The following is a 23159-nucleotide window of genomic DNA, read 5'->3' on the forward strand; positions in this document are numbered from 1 at the left end:
CCCGAAAGGTCATTTAACGGGTTGTGAAGATAGATGGATGGACGAGGGGAAGTTTGATCCATAAACATTTGGAATTCCAAAGCATTTTGTAATACCTAGACATTTCTTCTCATTCTCCTTAGACTTTGAAGATCTAGTTTCCAACCAAATGCCTGAATATCAACAAAGTTGTCCACAGAGGAACATGGAACCCAATATTGGGTCATAATGGAGCTCAACAGTAAACCCAACACAACATGAAGGTACTGTGGGTTCACTTTAGCACAACACAAGGACAGGAAACTGTTTGGAGAAGACCTGGAACTTTGGAATAACTTTTTCATTCAATAAAAAGGGTAAACTCGAAGCTCAGGAAGATGTAGAAGCTCAAATTTTAATTTTAAGATTTAGTTTGTTCCACCCTAATGAGTGTTTTTAAGAAATACAATGAAGAAGTGCTTGTTTCTTCTTAAATTCTTAAATTCCTTTGACTGGGGCTTTTTGGGAGTTAAGCTAATATTTTATTGAAAATGCTCTCTATTTTGGCTAATTTGGCACCTACTGAGGTTTTGGGCTAATTCTGACTGAGTACCTTCTACCTATTTTTAAATTTTTGCATTCATTTTTCAATTTTTCGAGAAACGTTTCAAATTCTTTGTGCGCTTTCTGCAATTTTGAGTCTTATACCAACTTTAGCATTTTGCAAATAGTTTTAGCATTTCAGCAAATCACAGTAAATTTGTTTAGCATCTTCAGCAAAAAGCTTCATCATATCCTGCGACCACATTCAGCAAAAAATATTCAAACTAGTATAATCGTACTTAATGCAACTTTTCTAGTTTGTTTTGTAGCATCAATTGTTTTTTTCTGAATTAGAGCTGTAAATTACTGGGTACATCATGAACAATTACATGATTTCACAATACTGTGATATTGGTAAAAACCATCTCTAAAAGCTCAATATATAAAAGAACACATATTTTTCAGGAAAATATATCCCCATTTTTTTTTAGCTTGAACACAATCATAATAAACAACTTGTGTCTTATTTTGTGCAGCAAATAATAAAAATATTTGTGCAAACATTGCTGAAATCATTAATATGTCTTTGACAACCACTAACGCCAATTGTATTTAAGTTATTTATAAAATTCAGTGTTAATAATAGTAAACATGAACAGCAGTGCCACTACTTGGTGCAAAATTGTTGTTAACAGCTGAACAAAAATTGAATAATTCAAATAACTGCCAATCTTAAAACGTGCGCCCCTATCTACCTCCAAAGGATGACGAATATAACGTTTTACAGCCTCTTCAAACAAAAATAAAAGATCAATACTTGGTGAGTGAGAACCTATCAAGAATCAATCGCTGGAGTAAATATCACGATATATCGCAATATCGATATTTTGGCACACCCCATCCTGAATGTATTCTTGTTTTATTGTCACTGAAAAAAGGATATTTCAGCAGATTAATCATTTTCTGGGTTTCAAAGCCGTGTCTATTGTGAAGAGCTACTTTAACTTTCAATGCCTTTCTCCTGAGTGCTGGCACACCAACTTCCATCCTCCAGTCGGACTGACCCACGCAGCCATAATGTGATTAAAGGACAGGTGGGCCCAGGATTACCCCACTGGCCGTGCTTATTGGATTGAGCCAAGTGGGTTATATATCATCTATTGTTCCCGAGTGGAGGCATTGACTGGCAATTCACAAAATTGAATTTATAACTCTGTGTGCATGATGAATTTCGGCCCCTGTCCCTCGGTTAACAGCCCCTTGTTTGTTACTGTCTTGCCTCGCTCTGCCAATACCGAGAAGTGTTGCTGTTTGCTGGCATGCAGAGCGGCGCAGTAAACACCCGCCGGCTCTCTTATTGATTGGAGAGAGAATGTCAAGCCTCGCCCTGAGCTCTGTGTTTAACCGAAGACACAAGGAAATACCTGTGAGGTGGCAAGAAGACAAGAAGGTAAAAGGAGGAGGGGGTGTCAGTGCCAGAGCGGGAAAACGCTGCATAGGTTGAAAGGAATTGGCAGTTAATTGACTCGCTCCACTGAAATGGTGTTTCAGGGACGTAGTTCCTTCTTAACAAGTGCTAATTGCTCCGATCGGAGAAGGAGAACAAAGAGAGAACAGCGTGGCGGTGCAGAGAGTGACATTTAGTTTTCCGTGCTGGAGCTGATGGTGGGTTGCTTAATAATACAGCAGCCCTCTTTAAAATCACAGGTGGTCAGTTTTCTGAGCAGAGCTTTAAAAAGACTTTTCTGGGGCTGAGTGGAAAGTCTCAGCTCACCCGAGCGACAAGTGAGTTTCCTTCCACACAAACCCTACAAATATGTTTGCATGTCCGTCTCAATCAAGAGCTCAGAATCCAGATCTCATCAGCCCTCGTCTGCTTCGGGTCAGAACAACCTCCGATATGTTTGAGTCGCAGAAATGAAGAAATACTTTGATAAACAACAACATCTGGGGTTCAAATGACACAAACAGAGCAACGAAAAAGTGAAAGATCGTATCGGAAATTCATCCTCCATTGATGATCTTTACAAAGAGCTTTAAGCCTTTAACACCTGAAGCGTCAACACAAAATCATAAACACAAAATCGTTAGCATAATGTAAGTTTTCAACCGTTAACAGGATAATTCCAGCAGATTCTGAAGGAGAAAAGCAGCGTGTCACGCTGCTTTTCTCCTTCAGAATCTGCTGGAATTATCCTGTTAACGGTTGAAAACTTACAGTAAATCAAAGAAGTTAAACCCTGGAACTGGGTGTTAAAGGGATAATAGATAAATGATCAATCCATAAAAGGAGAAATCGACCCAGCCATGTTGACCGTCTGAGTCAGCAGCTCCCCCTACCTAAAGAAAACAATTAAACAAAGCCAGCAAACTAAGACTACCAAGGTCCAACCCCAAACTAAAATAACAAAACCAAGCAGTGTAAGACTGCTGAGGACAAAAAAGGGGGAAAAAGAACAAAAATAAAAATAAATTAGTATTTTTTTATTTTTATTTTTTTAACATAAGGATTACTTAATTAGCATTCATTGAATTTAGATTAGTTACATGTATAAATTGAAAACTATGCAGGTTTTTCTCTGTTGTCCTTAAAACGTCTCGCTAACTCCAGAATTCACAGATTTTATATTCAAAGCAGAACTTTGGTAAAAGTTAAAAACACCTATTATCTTATGCTGCACAACATTGGTTACTGGCTGTTCAGAGCTGCACAGAGCATCTTTTATTTTGAAAATAAGTAATTTGGGCTTCTGTCAAACATAAAAAAAAAAAATCACACTTTAAGAGATCCTAGCTTCTTTTTTTATTTTTGCTTTTTTCGTGCCAGAAATAGACATAATTGATATTTTTTATTTAAAAAAGAAAGGTAATGAATGAAAAATCCAAATTCCTTAAAGGCTAAAGTAAAACTGTGACTCCTTCTAGGTTTTGATCAGAGGTGGGTAGAGTATTCAAAAATTGTACTCAAGTAGAAGTATTGTTACTTTACCAAAATAGTACTAAAGTTCAAGAAGAGAGCAGGCATCCAAATAATTACTTGAGCTAGAGTAAAAAAGTACTTGGATCAAAATCTACTCAAGTGGTGAATAACAAATGAGTAATATTCCATTTCCTTCGTAAAAGAATGATTACATTAAATGATGTAATAATCCAACTTTTAATAAGGTTGTTGCCATTGTTGATAGGAATCATTTCCCTACGCGCTTCATGCCGGGGAAAGATTTTGTCTGGCTTCGTATGATTGGTAACAAGGAGTCACATGACGTTACGGAGCCTAAGGGGGACGTTTTTTCGCCACAGGATCATTTTAGATTATCATGATTCATTCCAGTCAAAAGTAACGCTAACGAGCAGCAATAGGCCTAATGTACTTGAGTAAAAATCACGTTTTTCTCTGACAGTTGTACTCAAGTAAAAGTAAAAAGTTAGTCGTATCATGACAACTCTCACAAGTACAATTGAGATGTAATGTAATGAGTTACTACCCACCTCTGGTTTTAGAGTAGAAAACAAGCCCAAATGGCTTTTTTAGTGTCAAAGGTTGCTGACCCCTGATCTAGTGGAAGTAGTGATGATGTTACAGTAAATCAAAGAACATAAACACTAGCTGGAGCACCGGTGTTGAAGGGTTAATTCATTTTTCATTTATGAAGACAAAAATGCATTTTCGAAGACCTAAAGATTTAAAAAACTTTAAACATCCATCAGCTAAAACAACCAATCCATGACTTAAACCTCCAACTGTTGCAGGGAAGTTTCCTGAACGTGAGTTTCTGTGACAGAAACTCTTTCCTTCAGGACGTTTTGGCTCTAAAACTTATTTTTCAGCACTGAAAACAGTGAAACGAGAGCCAAAGCCGACCACCACACTGTACGGAGAGGGAGGGGGGTTTGAATGCTACTCACATCTCGGTCACGTTCTCGCTCTCCAGCGGGACGAGTGGCGGGATGCTGGTGATCCGGTTGGGCTCCAGGCACTGCAGCATGGCGAACGAACAGCGGCACGCCAGGGGACATCCTCCCAGAGCGGGCGCAGGCGACAGACTCAAGATGGCGAGCACCAGGGGTAAAAGCAGAGCCAGGGCCCGGGCTGCCATCTCCACAGGTGGTGGTGGTGGTGGTGGGGGGGGGTCTGCTCAGCACGAGCAGGCAGGTATGGTGACTGTAGAGCTGGAGTCTGAGGGCTTCACCAGTACAGCAGAGCTTTCACACGCTCCTCTCAGAGATCCCAGCTGGTCGGGGTCTGGTACCACAGCTGGACTGAGCAGCAGGAGGGGCAGCCAGGCGAGCAGGCTGAGGGCCCCTGGGGACATGCTGGTAGTGGGCTGGAGCCTCTCTCTTTCTCCCTCTCTCCTCCACGTGAAGGGAGGAGCAACAGCCGAGAGTCACCAGACACCTCCGGGAGCGGGACGGTCGATGAGGGAGGGGCTGTTGATAATGAGGAGGAGAGGGATGCGGTGATGGAGATCTCATCTGCCCCCCTGCCCCATCCCCCTCTCGAAGTGTGAGCAAAGGCAACAGTTCAGGACTCTGGGGGGTGTGCAGCGGCATCACCCTCTGCGTCCTGGGACAGTCCATGGCTGAAGGGCTGGAGAGTGCCCACACGGAGATGATATTAATGCCTGTGGATGGAGGAGTGGAAACTCACTCAGGAAGAAGCTGCAGGAACTCCCCGCAGCTTCTGGCTGCTCACCTACTTTTACTTCGTTCAGGACGTCCTTAGACACATGGGTTGGCTTTTAGTCTAAGGCAGCGGTCTGCAACTTCAACTCTGAAAGAGTTGATTTCTCACTGACTACAGCCTAACTGGATCCAGAAAGTCTTCCTTTGCCCCTAAAAAATAAGACACAGATTTGTATTCATGCTATTTTGGATTAATAAAACACAAACATTAAAATAAAACAGCATTTTTTGGAACTTTTGACAGAAGTTTCTTTAAAAATAAAAGACACCCTGTCGCATATGATCATTTTAATGCAGCAAAAGTAGTGTGATGTCAGCAGCTAATAAATAAAAATAGTTAATTTTACTATTGTTGGTGCATCAGATTGTAAATCTAACAAACCAAAATGTAATCCGAGCTAAGTAAATGAGCCCTGCCATATTTTTCGAACACTTAAAATTCCTTATTTTTTTCAATAATAGAAAATTTGCTTAATAATCCGGTGCGTCCCGGGCTGCACGGTGGCGCAGTGGTTAGCGCTCTTGCCTCACAGCGAGAAGGCCCCGGTTCGAATCCCGGCTGGGACCTTTCTGTGTGGAGTTTGCATGTTCTCCCCGTGCATGCGTGGGTTTTCACCGGGGACTCCGGCTTCCTCCCACCGTCCAAAAACATGCTTCATAGGTTAATTGGTGACTCTAAATTGTCCCTAGGTGTGAATGAGAGAGTGAATGGGTGTGTGATTGAGGCCCTGAGACAGACTGGCGACCTGTCCAGGGTGTACCCCGCCTTCGCCCTTCAGTAGCCGGGATAGGCTCCGGCACCCCCGCGACCCCGAAAGGGAAGAAGCGGACAAGAAAATGGATGGATGGAATCCGGTGCGTCTTAATACTGGTTGAGTTTATTGATGCCCATTGTTTTTTTTGTAGTAAAGGACACGACCCACAAAAACGTGTCAAAATGTTTTAGTTGGACTTGTGATACACAGTGTCCTTCTACTGTTTGTAAATGAGTTAAAGTTTGAGAATTTCTTTTATTTTCTTTAATGAAAGAGTCACAATGGAGGGTAACAGTCTGGAGCCGCAGGTTGCAGATCCCTAGTCTAAGGTTTGTACATATATTGGGCTTAGAGCAAGAGTTGCACTGTTGCTAAGTGAGGTCAATGCCGGGTCAACGGTGGTTCAGCATCTTGAACCTCGGCTGGAACCCAGGCGTTTCCTCTTTTTCCAAAATGTGTGAGGAAAGTTTTTGCATGTAAAGCAAACTTAGCAGTGAGAATGGTTGTAAATATATTTAACACTGGGCCATACACTCACATGTACACCTCTGTATGGAGAGAAAATAGTCTCACTGGATTTCTGTGTTCATTGATTTGTTGCACATACAATTGTGTATTCACATGTACACTCAAATATCAGAAACGTACAAATACAAAATACCATTTGTGCAACTTGAAATTAAATTAGCTTGAAACGTGAGAGAGAAAACCAGCATGTGCCACCGCCTAGGTGGCCAAAATGAATCCCCACGGCGGTCGTGCATTCCAGCTTTTTGGGCTCATGTTTTTCCTATTTCCATGATGACAATAATAAAAAGACCCCCCATTTTTATTTTTATTTCCCCCCTCTCAGGTTAACGCTCAAACTGGGCCACAGACAGAAGTAACGTTTAAAATGGCGGTAATCCAGGCGCAGCACCTGCTGCCTTCACCGAGACAGACTGCAAGATCTGGTGAACCCAGACACTTGCTGGTTCCTCTGTAGAGCTCTCCAAAACCTATAAACCCAAGCTACTCACTCAACATCATCCATGTCTTCCATGAATGAATTCCAGAGCAACTTTGGCAGTTTCTCCACAGCAAAAGAGAGGCGGTAAATTTGACGCGTCCGGCGTGAATGCACCATGAGAGCTGAGTTCATAGTTAGTTTGAAACTGCTGTTATTTCAAGTTTTGTGTGTATAAATTGTTTTTTGATATTCAAGTGTGCACGTGAATACAGAAAGTTGCACAAAGTTACGTATCAAATGTATTTTTAAGAATACGTGCACACAAATCCACTAAGACTGTTTTCTCTCCGTACCGAGGAGCATTTTAAATCCTCAATGAACCCATGAAACAAGTTTTTGGACTTTGGGGAAGAAAATGGAGAAAATCCATGGATACTCATGGAAACAAACTCCACACAGAAAAGTCCCAGCTGGGATTGGAACCAGAGTCCATTTATAAGTACATTAAATAAAAAAAGCTTTACAAAAACTCAAACTAATCTCGTTTTTTAGACCTAAGTATCTCCACTCGATGAGCGCTGCATGCCACCACTCCCATGATCTTACGAGGGATGTCCATCTACTTTATGGTCTATAAGAGCAATAGCTGCACCCCCCACCACCCATAGGACACAAACTGCCTCCCACCCCCATTCCTCTTAGTCACTCTCCACATGAGTAAGGTCATGGTGTCTTGACCACAATTACTGGCCATAAGCGCGAACGCCAATTTCTGCTGCCGTCATCAACATTATCTGCTGACTCCCCCCTTTATGCCCCCCCATTTTCTTGGTGTTAGCTCAGCAAAAAGCAAAGAGGGACAAGGAAGCACTTATTCCCGGGAAAAGTGTCTGAGAGCCGGAGTGTGGCAGTTAAACGAGGAAAAACCGAGCAGAGCGATCCTGTGGAGCAAGCAAATGCAAACTCCCACATGAAGTCTGTTTGCAAAATGGGTTCGATTATCTGATCATAAAGAATTTATGTCTCTATAGCTCCCAAACATAGACAGTGGAAGTACGGAGGATTTAGGATCAGGAAAAGCAAACTTCTGCGGGATCAGTCGGCCTCTCCAGGCTCTGTCCGTGGTCCTGGAATAGCTCTGATGTTTAGTGAATGGGAAGCTCCAGACAACATTTGGAGATCTTAAAGATCTAGCGGGACATTCAAAGTGACAAACACGGTATGATGAGCAGCTAACAGAAAAAAGAAGCCCCAAAAGAAGAGGGAAATAAGAAGAACGAAGAATGACAAAAGCTTAAAGAGGAAGCACTGCATCAAACTACCCTAAAACCATGAAAAAACTTCAGCTTGTTCTCATCCAAACAATGTCAGATTGTAAAAAGACTTCTCTGAGGACAAATTTAAAACGAGAAAAACGGAGATGTAGAGCTGTGAAGGGTTCGGTTTAGAGGTTCGCTCAGATGGGTGAGGTCCAAACTCTCGTCAGATCTTTGCATGGTTCTGGAACCAGCTGGGCTCAGACGTGCAGGAGCTGGTAGAACCGCGGGTCTGCTTCTAGCTGCTGCACTCTCCTGATTACCTGAAGAGTGCTCCACCTTTGTCACAGTTGCCTTCAAAAAATGTCTGTCTCTGATTAAATCTCATAAAGTCGTGTCAATGAACACCTTGAAATGAAGAGATTCAATCACCTTTCTGCTCTTAAATCAGCTCAGGTGAACAAAGTGGGAAACTAAGATGAGGTCGTCTTCTTAGGATAGGATGACTAAAACGTGACAGGATCAATCAGGTGTTGCTGATCAACTATTGATGAACTAAAGAGAAAAAAACAATCACAACAGTTCTTTTTTGAGTTTTTTGTAATAGTTTTTCTTCTTTTTCCAGCCTTGTGGAGCGTCTAACTTTAGCCACTCCAGTCCGACAGAACAATATCCAATCAGGGAAATTTCCTGCCCGTACTTATAATCAACTTCCTCCAGAGCTTCTTCTTAATTTTATAATTTTAACAATTAGTATAAATGGACAGGATAATATTTTCTTAAAACAAACAAAAAAGGCACAAAATGAAGGGTTTTATTTCTCCACTCACAAACAATAAACCAAATTTTCCTCATTTTGCAGCTTTGAGGTCTGCAGAAAAAATACAAAGTTCAAGAAAAAAATCTTTTAGTTTTTTTAATGTGGTTCATTTTTCTAAATCAAGTCTTTCAATCTGTTTTTCTGAAGAAAAGTAAAGAAAATGTTCAAATATTGCCTTTAAAGCACCAAAATAAACTCAGAACAATTTCCTAATCAAAGAGATTGAAGACTTTAGTCTGTCATTAAAATGGAACCAAGTTTGCCAATCATGCTGGTTGTTTACAATCACGCATTAGGATGGTTTTCATTCAAAATTGAACATGAAGGTTTTAAAAAGTTCTTTATTATGAAAGTTTTGGTTTAAAACAAACATTTTAAAGGTGATGACACATAATAAGAATGAATCATTGAAGCTTCACCTGCTTTTTTGACATTTTTCCTATTTTTTTTTTACTTTTCTTTTGTTTTGTGTTGTTTTACAAATTTCCATTTCATCTTTACATTTAGTTTTTTGTTATTAAAAAAAGTAACTTTAACCCTAATCTAGTTAGATCTGATTTTGTCTGATTTATGGACTTAAAAATGACAAACATTACTATTCAAATTGATTTATTTGTACAGTTTCAGGTCTATGGTGGAATTATGGCTTAATATAATAAAAAAAAGAAGCACGAGTTGAACTAAAAAGATGGATGTTAGTCTTAGCCACAAAAAAATAATATAAAGATAAACTAACGGAGCAAATTGTAAAGTTGGGAAAAAAAAGTTTTAAAAATTATGGAGAGAAAATAGACTCACTTCTAATTGTGTGTGTATAATTTTTAATCTGTAACTCATTCAATACAGTTTGTGCATAAGTACAAAAAATCTGAGATAAAAAAAAATACAAAATACCATTTACATATGCACAAATGAAAATTACAACAGTTTGAAACTAAATTACGCACAAATCAAGAATTATACATTCACAAATCAGATGAGTCTATTTTCTCTCTATCAAAAGGTTTTACATGTAAATTCAGGTTTTATAAGAATGAATTCAAGTGGAGGAAATAAGACCAAAACATATGTATTTGTTGTGAATAAATAATATATGATGTCACAACTTTTTGATTCCTCCCAGTAAATATAATGTGATTTTTGCCACAAAATGGATATGAAAAGAAAACAGATTCAAAGTACGATCAGTTCAAAACACAGAATTTTTTTTAAATAACAGGAAGTAATGAATGCACAGTATAACACCCATTTAAAACCAAAGTGTCAAAATAAAAGCACTAAAGCTTCTTCTCCTGACATCCCTGACAACAACTTTGACTATTACTGCAAACAAACCCAATGAAGTTGATCCAAAGCGAATGTAACACCAGTCATCACAACTGAATTATGGCAGAAAATGAAATGTAGACAAAATATGTTTCGTTTTTTTTCATCCATTCATTTTAAAAGCAATCTCAATTTCCTCCCGACATCAGTTTAAATAAGGACATTTGACAGATAACGATTGCCTCATCTCCCTCTGACTTTTTAAGTCAATTACTGCTTTTATGCATCATGTTGACTGATGGGCACAGCAGGGGTTAATTACCACACTTGGCTTTTGAATCAATTTCCCTCATGGAGCCACAGAGAAGCACGCCGCTCACGGGGAGCTGACTGACGCGGCGGTGTCCCCTGCAGCCAGACACATCTCCAGCATCCTTCCTCTGCTGCTGATCTGAAATGTGCAAACGTGGTTCTACCAGGATCACTGCTGAAACATCACAAACAGAAAAAAAAAGTTCTGGAAACAAACTATTTTCTGTCAAAATGCCTGCAAAAACGCTTTAATCTGAGTTCTTATTTGTGCTCCAGTGGTCAAATGATTAAAATAATTAAAGTAAATAAGAAATCAGTCAAATATGCAGCAGGAGGAGGAGGGATGACGCAGTTCTGGAGCAGAAACGACCTCACCATAACCTCTGTTAATCATGTCAATGGGCTCAAAGCCCCGCCCCCACGTAAAATTAACTCTGAATACTAAAACTCTGAATAAAACTGTAAACTGAGAAATTTCTAATGGACATCATTTTTCATTTGGTAACAGTTTTAGCGTTGTAATGTTTTAATCAACTTTTCAGTATTTCTTTAATTAAAAATAGACATTTTTTATATTAACAATTACTTTTGAGTTTAAAACTGTTTTCGACATTTTTTGCTTGTTTTTATCACATTTTCAACTACTTTAAGATTCGACTTCAAAGTTTGTTTACAGTTTTTTGTGTCTTAAAGACGTGAAAATTGTGTTTTTGTGTTTTTAACGGGTTTTCATTGCAATTTTGCTCATGATGGAAGACAAATTTAAAGAAAATTACCTTTGAAATTTCATTACTGAATATTACTGTATTCAGATTGTTGTGAATCAGGAGCAGATTACATTATGTTTTTGAAAAAGGTCGTATTTGTGTCGTTGAAAACACGCTGATGCATCACTTGCAGACGAATAGATCCATGAACGTCGTCTGTTTTCTTTATCTGAGCTGGAATCTGGATCCATCTGTACATGTATGTTTCACCATTTTTATTGCACTGGTAATGTTAGTTTGAGGGTGTGAGGAGATGTAAGCTAGTGGGAGAACATGTAAACAGAGAGCTCACAGCAACAGAGAGGGGAAGAGGGGGTGGGGTTGCCTCAACAGTCTACCACAACTCTGAGGGGAATTTCTATAAAACGCTCTGCAAAAACTACTAAGAAAATGTCACAGATGTTTTATTTTGGCTAAAAATGGCATAATCATAATCAAAAAGAACAAATGTTTTAAAAATAGACCAAAAGATGACTTAACTCTTACTCATGTCACACATTCTGATGCTCATCTGGGTTTGTGAAGCACAGAAGTGACAATGCAGAAAGGTTTGTTTCCACTAACATCCTGTGATGGCTTTTGTCTTTTTATTTTACAGATTAACGTCTTTAAGACTTTTATTTATTTTTTGACCGATTATTCGTCAAGCGAGGCCACACGCTGAACCAAAACGCATGTGGACGGGAAGAGAGGCTGCCCTCCTTCAAACAATAATCAATCAGCTTCATATTTATGCCCTGCATTGAAGAACACAGAAGAAAGGAGAGGCAGCAGGGAGGGGGGCGTAACCAGAGAACAAGAGGGTGAGTAAAAGCTCTTGGATCGAGTACAAGGAAAGGCTTTTACACTCCAATTGGTAAATGCAGAAAGCTGCCATGTCTGCCGTTTGGGCGCTGTGCTCTGACTCATGGGCAGAGATAAAAGTGTGTTATGCTGAAAAACTAAAGTCCAGTTTGACCGTATAAACCCAAAAGAAAAAAAAATATTTTTTTTAAAAGAGTGAAAGTTTCTGCTCATCCACCAAAATCTTCCGACATAAATGAAGAAGGGGGCCGGCCATTACAACAGCCGACTCTTCAAACATCGTGGAATACATTTTATAGAATTTATTCAAATCTTTTTAGATAAAAGGGAAAACTCAATGACGAGGATGCATTAATGTCTGTCAATTGACGAGTAAAGACTGAAATGTGCATATGCATTTATTTATACAGGATAAATGGACATTAATATGAAGGTTTACAGCTCTCTTTCATAAATCCTGGTAATTGTATGTGAATCTGTAGCCGTTAATGGACTCTCGTCCTCCTCCATAACAAATTCATTTGATTAGAAAAAAAAACAGTTTTAACTTTGTCTGATCAGGAGGAAAATGAAAACACTACAAGGAGAGAAATTTATGTTTTTTTGTTTTTAATAAACTAGTTTATCAATCTGTCCTCAGCGTCCTGCGTAGATTTAAGGTAGAAGAAGTTGCAGCATCTTTTTTAGGGTGTATTCAGACTGAAGAAGTCTGATTCTCCAGATCGAGTCCTGAATCTTGCCTTTGGTTTGCATTTAGACTGCTATCAACTGGATATTTATGTTTCAATCTAAAGCCTGTAAACAAAACCATGTGACTAAAGATCTCTTCAGTCATTGGCCAGGAATTACAAGGGAGCAAAGTTGATAGAATAATGGAAGTCCTAAGCCTCTTTGTTGAAATAGTTCACTTGTTCACATTTTATTTAGTTTGTATCAACGTCAGGTACAACACTTGTTACTTTTTGGTACAGTAGAGGCATGCTGCAAGACGGTTGCCAAGGAAACGGTGGCTATGACATAGAGATTTGTAGGTAAACAGTGTGACAAGCAATGTGCTTCATTGTTTTAATGATCGTGCATTCAACCAAACACATTTCAATGAGTTGCTGTGTCTCAATGTTGCTCCACCTCTCTGTTTACATGCCATAATACCCGGCTACGGTGGCCCTTTTGGTTCAGATGTTCCACTCCGAGAATGGATCCTATTCAGACTGAGGATCTCAGAGCGAACTGAAGTTCAGTCCAATTGGAAATAAACCGAGACCACCTCAAAAGATGGATCCCTGAGCAGTTCTTGGTGCTGGATCAGGATCTGTTTGGGTGTGTTCAGACTGAAAATCTGTTCTGGATTACCCGATGTAACGAACTCACGTACACTTTCAGCAAAACAAATGTTTCCAGTCTAAACACACCCTTAACACTCACTTTTGCCTGAGTGTGACATCGTTCGTTGGCTGAAAAAACTTATCACATTGAGAAAAAGTTGGATTTTCAGCTCTATTTCAAATCTTCAAAAATGGACGTTTACTTTTAGCAGCAGGGGCTCCACACACTTTACTTACTGTTAGAGTGCTCTTATATCAAGCTGCTCATTCCACTCTAAAATAGGAAACTGATTCTGTTGAGACAAAGGGTTTGTGCTCACTTTAAAGTGAACAGTGATGTGGCTCCACAGACTGAATCCAAGAAAACTCTTCTGGAATAAAGAGAGGATAGAAGACAAAACAAATCCAAACTAGAAAGTGGCATTACCTGCAATAATGCTAGAGGAAAACCTTTTTTCTCAAAGTAGTCGCTGAAGATAATGAAACTCTTTGCTTAAAATGGTGACGCATTTTAGTTTAATTTCTGAAGGGATTTGCTGAAAATGCAAAATCTATTTGCAAAATGTTGATTTTGCTAAAAGACTGGAAAATTTGTTACAGGACTATAAAAAAGCGCTGAAGTTGTGCTAAATTTCTGAAAACTTTGTAGTAAAATTGCGTAAAAATCCCTAACACATGCCGATTTTGCAAAAATATTAAGTGAGTTGCTTAAATAGGAGCTAACGCCAAAATAACCCAAAAACCGTAGTACAGGGGTCCCCAACTGGCGGACCGCGGTCCGGGTCCGGACCCCGAGACCCTTTTATCCGGACCGCCAAACATTTTTAATTTAAAAATACGATTGTTCATTCATCTTTACACGGCAATTTTTGAACAGGCGCGCGCGAGGACAGCTACATTCAGACCGGGGTCCTTCAACCGGCAAAAGTTCAAATTGGTGTGCTAATGTTACGTAGTTGGGACGTAAAGTTATCTGGAATGTGCATGAACAATGGCTCTGTCTAAAATGAGAAAAGTGGACTGAAAATCGTGTCTTTGGAGATGAGTGGACCGAACATTTCGCTTTTATTTACCAGCAGTGAGTTCTACAAGCCGGTTTGTATTGTAAGCATAGAGTTGGCTGGATTTGTTAAGAGCGCCGATAACGAGACAAAACACAAAACTTCTGACACAAATTACCCGACAGAATGAGTGAGTCACGGAAAATAGACGAACTGAAAGTACAGTTCGAGCCTAGAACACACAGACGGTAACAAAGCAAAACTCTAAATTAACCTAAAAAACCCAATAGAAAACATATTATCCAAAAATATTAGCCTGTTGCTAAAATAGAAGCTAAACTCCAAATTAGCCTGAAAACGCTATGCCAAATTAGCCAAAAGAGCTAGCACATTGCTTAAATACTAGCTAAACTCCAAAATAGCCTAATATTCCTAAGTAAACTAAATTAGTCAAAAACGTTAGCATGTTGCTAAAATAGAAGCTAAACTCTGAATTAGCCTAAAAAACCCCAGTAGATAACAAATTAGCCACAAACATTAGCATGTTGCTAAGATATTAGCTAAACTCAATTTTTTTTTATTACTGTAAAAGATTAAAACAGCCCATGAATATATTTAAAGGCTTGTTTCTAATCTACTTAAAATGTTGAAATTTGAAGACTTTCTCATTCATTTCCTATGGGACATATTTTGCTCAATATTTCAAAAACTATCAAGTTTATAAATACCAAAAATACAAGCAGTAATGTTCTGAACAAGATGAAAGTTTTAATGCCAAGTTTGCTGACACCATCATAAAGATGAAATCACACATTTTACGCACACAAATAAAAGTGCGTTTGCATCTAAAACATTAAGATAAATTAACGAAACAGTTTTTTTTTTATTGTTTATAGTTAGACGCTGAAAAATTGACGGAAACAAAAGTTTCAGGTGGAATCGGATCACACAGTGTTCGGATTGTTTCATTTTTAGAGGACATTTCTTTCTTCTCCGTCTAAATTCACTAACTGAGAGTAAAATTGATCACACATCTCTCCAGCTTTATCAGCAAATCCTGATCTCTGAGTGCAGAAAGGCTCCAGCACGAAGCCTCAGCCTCAGCCTCAAAGCTCGGTTATATCGGAGCACGGTGGCGTCCGGCCATCTGTCACGAAACACAACGAGGATCATCGGTGCAGCAGCAAAGCAGCAACAGGAGCCACCAGACGACAAAAAACAACAACACATCAAATTAAAGAGGCTTGCTCCAACAGGAGGGTTCTGCTTTTTATCACTTCAACTACATGTGTTGCATTTAGTGCATTATGGCTGCATGTTATGGAGTTAATCTGTGAGGATCAGATCTTTGATATTAAGTGAAAAAACCTCAAATCCATCTCCAAAGTCACTACAAAAACACAACATTCAACAAAAACATGATAATTAAAATCAGATCCTTTTTTCCTTTCTGTCCTGGAGAGTTTCTGTGTAAACTTACTGATTTTTGTCAATCGCATAAACATGTTTTGGATCCATTTTAAAGGAATTATATATATGTTTTACCATTCTTTGACCACACCTAAATTCTATTGATCTGTAATGGTTGGATTAGATATATAGATTTAAGGTGAAAAATATGGTGGGTGTGGCCAAAAGCTCCATGCTCCGCCCCATTCTGACGCATCCACTTGTGGACAAATAGATCCACGTACGTCTTTTTTTCCTTTTAAAATGTTTCTTTTCCTAATTTTTAGGTTGGGATTGTAAGATAACGGAAGCGACTGTGAACAGAAAGCTCTCAGCTGTGAGACATTTCTATTGGACTCCTGCTGCTCTGCAGAAACTGGCACTCTGTCCGAATTCCTTCCTAGTCCCAGAATTCCTAATGTGTTCAAAATATTGTTGGGCTGTCAGAATCTACAAATCTAAAATAGTGTCCTAGAAATTTCCCAGAAGTCTTTGTGAAAATCCATTGTGCATTGGCGAATATAGACCACAATGCATTGCGTTTGATGTGTTTAAATGTAATTTTTTAATCAGAACACCGTGGATTCATAAATGGATGTTGTGAAATGTTTGTGTTGATTAGATTTTCACTTTGTGAAACTGGTGACGTCAAATCTGCCGTTAAAACAATCAAAAATATTTTAAATAGTGAGCATGCTGTCCGAATCGCTTTAAAATTACTACATAGTCTTTTAGTAGTTTGGAATTAAGGGGGATTCTGTCATGAATCAGTCCTCTGTCTCCCCCTCTGGCCATCAGCGGGATCCATCTCCTGAGCTCTTCATGGGTCTTCACACTACACTTCCCATCAGCCCCTGCTGTCTCTCCCAGAAGCTGTTTCCCATCAGTAATCACTCCCAGCAGAATCTAGTCTTGTTTGTGCCACTTTGTCAGCGTTTTCATCCGGACTGGATCGTCTGTTTCAGCTCAGTCATTGTTTGCCGCCTGCCCCGACCCTTGGCTAGACTCTGACCACTCTGGTTACTCTCTGATGCCTTCGTGTTTGACTTTATCTTTGTGGACTTATAGCTGTGCTTCACATCCAGCTGTGTCTCCGTTCGTGACACGGTGTCCTAGAAAACGACTCAGGTTTTTAGGATTCTGGCTAAAAATGACATAATAATTACAAGAATGCTGGGAAGGCTTTTAAAATAGATGAATAAATGATTGGAGTGGGACTTTAAAGTGAATCATTTCTCAAACAAAATCTCTCGATTTTAAAGTTGGTGCTTTGTTTTATGCTGCTTTTATTGTTCCTGCTTAATACACATTTTTACAGTTGTGATGTTAATTTTGTTGTAAAAAAAACCCCAAACAATAATGGAGATGAACTCATAAGAACTCATGGTGACATAATAGAGAAATATCAGAAATGTGTTCAACAAAATAACATTCAATTTTTTGGAAAAATGGCTCTGAAAGTTTAATAATAATTTAGTAATTTCATAAATCGTTGTTATTTTGTTGAAATAAAGCAAAAACTTTGCAAATATATGATATAGAAACCATACATTTAAATGAATGTGCCTCTTTTTGTTTACTCATATTTAAAAATGTTCAATAAAATTTCTTTTTAAATCACATTTGAAAAATATTTTCTTTTTTTAATATTCTAAATGACGTAAATGTCTCCTCCTGTGAGGAGCTGCTAGATCATCGTTAGCTGATCCTTTACATCTGATATTTTGCAGAAAGGTTAAAAAGCATCCAGCAGAGCTGGTGCTGTGCAGCACATGTCCTCCGTTTCTTATCAGATCGCTACAAACTGATGGAACAAGATACAGACGGGGGGCTGTGTGTGTAACACGCTCTAGAGTCCTTATCACCAGATCTGGACAGAACAGCCACAGACCATCTCATCAGACAAAATCCTCCCCTCCGTGATCGATATTCTTTCAGGGAAAACAACCGTGCTGCATGCAGCCGTCTCAAATTCTTCATCACTTTTCTCCCGGTATTTTTTTACATGACCAAACCCTCGTCTTATTTTCCACTGGCATCTGTGGAGGCTCATCAACACGCAGCAGCGAGTGTGTGCGTGGAGGGAAGGCGAGCATGTTCAAGCCATGATCCCAAATTCACATTCAGACTTCTCATTTTCTGAACACGGCTCGCTCTTGGATGTTAGGGAGTCTTCAGATCTGAGGGTAAACCCGGGATCGATGGCTGGAGTAGTGAGGGCTGCTGCGGTGTGTGTGTGCGGGGACGGGTGTGTAACCGGATCGGCCCGTCTCAGCCCCTCATTAGTAGCAGGGCTGTGGACACCCGAGGCCTCACAGAGGCTCATGCAGATGAGCGGAAACCTGAGCAGCAGAGCTGGGAGCTGGGGAGGGAGGCGAGACGGCACGAGCCGCTCTGAAGCTAATGAGCGGCAACGTCCCCGCGCCTCTCTGCACCTCACGTCGGCGCCGGAGATCACAGCGTCACTTTCTTACAGGACAAGTGACGAGAACGAACGGCCTAAACGCTCCATTTAATCTGTTTTTACTTTCCTCAGGGCCTTTTTGACACGTTTGTTAGAGATAAAAACATTTCTGTCTTTCTGTGGAGTGTCTTACATAACGAAAGATGACTGTTGAAGGAAAAATACATCAAAGTCCTACAATCTGATTTCCAACATCCTTTTTCTTTATGCAGAATCACAAAGAAGACCAGAAATCAAAAATGTCTCAGAAAATTCTCCCAAAGCTTAAAAATAGACCAGAATGAAACATAAACACATAAATATATGTATCCTAAATAGTAAAACAGAAATGATAAACAATATAAACATTTCTAATTATGTATTATCATCTATATGTACTGTTACAAGACAATAAAAGCAATATTTCCTTTTGTTTTAATCTTTTGGTTCTTCTAGATAAAAAACTGCAGATTTTTTTTTTTTTTGTTTAAATGTATTTTGATCAGAGGTTAAAGTAACAAAAAATCAAATTATAAATGTGTGGTCTGATAAAAGAGCTGTAAAGAAGGAGGAAGGTTATAAGATAGTTAAAATATGGAAACGTTTCTAACTTATTTCAATCATTTCTACTAAACTCCACGTCTGTCGCCTCAGAATAAAGGTCAGAAGAGTACAAACAAAACATGAACCTGTATTATTATCATTTCTATGTATCATTACACGAAAAAAAACATATTTTCGTTTTATTTTAGTGCTTTGGTTCAAAACTTAAAAAAAATGCAGAAAAAGGTGTTTTTGTTTAAATCTATTTGATCAGAAGTTACAGTAACAAAATAAATAAAATGACAAAAGTTTTATTTATTAAAAACAACTCTAAAATGTGGTAGATTAATAGATAGTTTTAATTATCAGTTAAGTGAAATGTGGAAAGTTTTGTAACTTATTTCGGACATTTCTTTAAACCAATTAAACTTCTCATCTGTCTTCTCAGAAAAATGATGGAAGAGTAAAAACGAAGCATGAACCTGTATCTTTATCATGTATATGTACTATTACAAGAGAAAAAATACATTTTGCTTTTATTTTACTTCTTTTGTTCCAGTTTCTAAACGAAAAACAAAACAAAAAAAAGTTTGTAGGTTTTTTTGTAAATCTGAATTTGATCAGAGGTTAAAGTAACAAAAAATAAAGAGGTTAATAGATTATTTAATTTTTATTTAAATAAAATGTGGAAAGTTTTAAACTTATTTCTGTCATTTCTTCACACCGACTAAACTCCTCGTCCGTCTTCGGAGAACAAAGGTTCGAAAAGTACAAAAAAACAGGTTGTAGAAAAGTAAAAGAAAGTGATCAAACACATGCAAAGTAAAAAAAATAAAAACAGAGGATTAAAATTCTAACAAATCAATAAGAAAGGACGAGCTGAATCGATTTAATTTAGAAAAAACAGACGTTCACAAAGAAGATTGGAGAGCGAAAAGAGATTTCAGCAAATGTACATTAAAAGGCTCTTCTGTCGTTTTCATGGTGAAAGTCCTGCTAGAAAAACACAAAACCCTTCAGCCTGCAGGAGAAAAACATCCGCTCCTCACATGAATAATGTATAAAAATAATATATAAAAATAAAAACTTGTTAGATGTGATGAAGTTACAAAGTTTCATTTTAAAACTTTATGTTTCTGCCTCTTTCAAACTGTTATATGTGGATAAAAGACAAAAATCATCTTTTTATATCATAAATTCTGATTCATTTAGCGAAACTGAGAATAAATATGTGGAGATGACGCTTAAACTACAGCAAATCCCATCTTTTTAGTCTGAATAAAGATGTTCAATGTTCAGTTTTTGAACGTTAAAGCCGCTCATCTTCACATCGTGGACGCTGTCTGCGTTGTGCACGGTTTAGTGTTATGAAACAGCCTCTGATTATGAGCTTTCTCTATTTTGAGCACATTTATGATTTTCTCTGCAAACGTTTAACCTTGAATTACAGAAACACAACCTGGTTTTATGCTAATATCAATACATCATTATTCCTAATGCAGGTATCTAAGATTTAAATATACGTATCCTTCATAGCGTCAACTCCATATATGAAATGTATTATTAATATTTTCTGAATTTAGTGTGTGATTTCAGCTGTAACTGTCGTAAAAATGGGGGTCTGCCGTGTTGAGTTGATAGAGCGCTTCAGGAATATGAGGATCTGGATCTGAAGGTCTTTTCACAGCACAGCCTTTGTTCATAAATGTGCGTTTTTGTGTGCATGCATCCTTTGAGTGAACACCTCTTCTCCGCAGCAACAGCCCCTTGCCTTCAGAGAAACGGCTCCTTCTCACCACATCTGCAGTTTTCCAGCACGCCGACTGCAGCACACGACAGAAGAGACTGAAACATTAAGCTTCAAAATTATTCCAAAAATACCCTTTTTTGTTCCTGAGCTCTTAGACTTCCTAAAATGAAAGGATGCAATTTTATTTTATTAAAATAACATTTCCAAATGTACTGAAAAGACATTTTTACAGTTTATCATTGCATTTTGTCAGAGTTTATTATATTTTCTGTCATGTTCTAAAGCTACTGTCTGTTGTCTGCTTTCAGACACACAATTTTAATATAAAAAATAATTCAATTATGAATTAATAAAAGCAGAAATATTATCACGAAGACCAAAATACATTTTATTAAAATATTAATTCAAGGTTATGTCAGGATTTACTGTGGTGAATAAAAAAGTTTCTCAGAAATAACAATAAAACTGGTTGGTAGTGAAGTACACATCATCATTTCTAAATAGTTTTTATTTAAAATATTTATAATTGGACAGAAAATTTACTCTAGAAAAGTAAAAGTTGTACACCAGGAGTTTATGGAAGCCCTAAAGAGAGTTAAAAAACAGGCTGCTGTGAGATGGTGGGAGTAAAACGTTTTTATTTTACAATAAAGTATTGATTTCAAACAAAATCCTCAATATGTGATAATACTCTGATGGTTGGACAAACTACTTAATGTAGAGTTTTCACAATAAAAGCCCCTCAAGGAAAAACAAAAACAGAAAAATCTGACACTCCTGAGGCGGTACTGTGGTGTAGTGGTTAGCACTCTCTGCTATTTGTGATAATCTCCCCGCACAGGCGTGGGGTTTTGCCGGGATCCTTCCATGATCCAGAAACATGCTTTATAGGTTAATTGTTGATTCTAATTTGTCCTGATGTGTAAATATGTATGTTTGTGGATCCAGGGTCAACCATCCCCAGTGGTAGCTGGGATAGGCTCCAGCAACCCTGTGAATCCAGAAGGTTTAGAAGATGGATAAATAGAATAAATTATGAGCATTGGTCTGAAATTTAAAGTGAGAAATGAAAAATGATCTGTTAGAAGTATATCAATTAACATTAGGTGCACTTTATTTTTCTGTAGTTGGACCTCTTTTTGCGTTTCGAGCTGCCCGAATTCTCTAGATGTTAGAAGTATTTCTCAGAGGTTTTGTTCACATAAACAGCATCTCCAGCTGGACCACCTAAAGTCCTGAGAACTGGTGACTGCAGAGGCTTCTGGAAATACCAGGAAACAATCAAAGTGTCAGGAAATGGTGGAGGAAGGACCCAAAGGCAGGAGACCAGGCTTGGTGACAGGAACGAAAACCATTTAATGAACTGAAACATAACAAAAACCCATGGAGAAACAAAAATGGTGACTGACTAGAACAGAGCAGATGACCTGACAAGGAAGAGCTGAAAAATAGACTGACTGAAATGAAGACAGCTGTGAATCGTGAACCCAAAACTGATGTGACTGAGGGACGATTAAAACAGAACATGGCCAAAACCCGCCACATACTGTAACTGACAGAAGCTAAACTGAAGTCCACGATTCTCCCACACGAGTCCATGGCGTCTAGCTTTTGAACACATTTTTGGACAGGCGTCAAGCAGCAAATTTGACGCGTGTTAAAAGGGAGGTATCCGATGCAAATTTGATGTGTGAATCGGATTTGGTGTAAACGCAGCTTTAGTATGGTGCAAGTCCTGGTTCCTTACTGAATGTTGCACTACTACGGATCTTAAAATTTCAGGTCACCTGCGTGCCCTGTACAGGTTTGAGTATTCTTCACCAGCAGACAGCCTGTATCCACCTGTAAGGACATTTGTGACAGGTGTTGAGAATTTTCTGACATGGTCGTTGGAGACCACTTAGTGCTGTTTTCTCTGGTAGAAAAACATCATTTGCCGCCAACAATGACGCCTTTTTGCTGGAGCCCCATCAATGGGACACGTGTTCGTTCTATTTCAAGTCCTTAAACGTTTGTGGACCAGGTGTTTTATGTCCAAATCCCTCACGGATTCTCACAAAGGTAAAGAGCTGGTCCAGTATTTATCATGGCCAGAAATGAGGCAAACACTGTTCTGTTTGAATATGAAATTCAACAAGCTCGGCCTAGTGGAGGAGAGTCTATCCTAAGACTGTATTGGGTTCAATCCCAAGTCCCAGTCTCTGGGCCACAAACCAATACCGGTTATGTACCATGACGCGTTACTCAAACCCAGTGCTTGTACCCTAACCCGACACTGGATCAGATGCAGTACTGGACCCGAACCCATACCAGCTGTGGTACTGGGTGCGATACCGGATGCGAACCAGTACCGGGTTAAAGTTAGGGTACCGGTACTGGACACATTCCGAGGACCAGTGCGCATCCGGTACCGCGGGTGGCAGACCCTTGATTTTACGAACAGCCAGTATGCAAAAAGTGACGCGGAGGAGTTCTTAACCAAACGTCAATGTGTGACGACTCGGGAGTGAGAATCTGTTGCAAATCCATGGTTTG

General features: G+C 38.8%; 1 protein-coding gene and 1 long non-coding RNA gene across 4 annotated transcripts in view; one reads left to right on the forward strand and one right to left on the reverse strand.

The window, feature by feature from the left end:
- ntrk1 (neurotrophic tyrosine kinase, receptor, type 1) overlaps positions 1-4854 on the reverse strand; it is a 49447-nt gene extending 44593 nt beyond the window's left edge. Inside the window, exon 1 of the mRNA XM_024258251.2 lies at positions 4408-4854. Within this exon, the coding sequence (XP_024114019.1) occupies positions 4408-4598 (191 nt within the window). The 5' untranslated portion in view covers positions 4599-4854. The remainder of the gene's footprint in view (positions 1-4407) is intronic.
- LOC112136522 overlaps positions 1-20794 on the forward strand; it is a 53654-nt gene extending 32860 nt beyond the window's left edge. The window contains exons 3-4 of one of the 3 annotated variants that reach the window (XR_002917365.2): positions 20471-20549; positions 20632-20794. This is a non-coding gene — a long non-coding RNA (uncharacterized LOC112136522). Of the gene's footprint in view, positions 1-122; positions 243-4433; positions 4855-20470 lie in introns of those variants that run through there. The other 2 variants (XR_004949377.1, XR_004949378.1) reach the window with 2 other exon arrangements.
- The last annotated feature ends 2365 nt before the right edge of the window (positions 20795-23159 follow it).

The sequence above is a fragment of the Oryzias melastigma genome, linkage group LG16, assembly GCF_002922805.2.
Source record: "Oryzias melastigma strain HK-1 linkage group LG16, ASM292280v2, whole genome shotgun sequence".
Classification (NCBI taxonomy): Eukaryota; Metazoa; Chordata; class Actinopteri; order Beloniformes; family Adrianichthyidae; genus Oryzias; species Oryzias melastigma.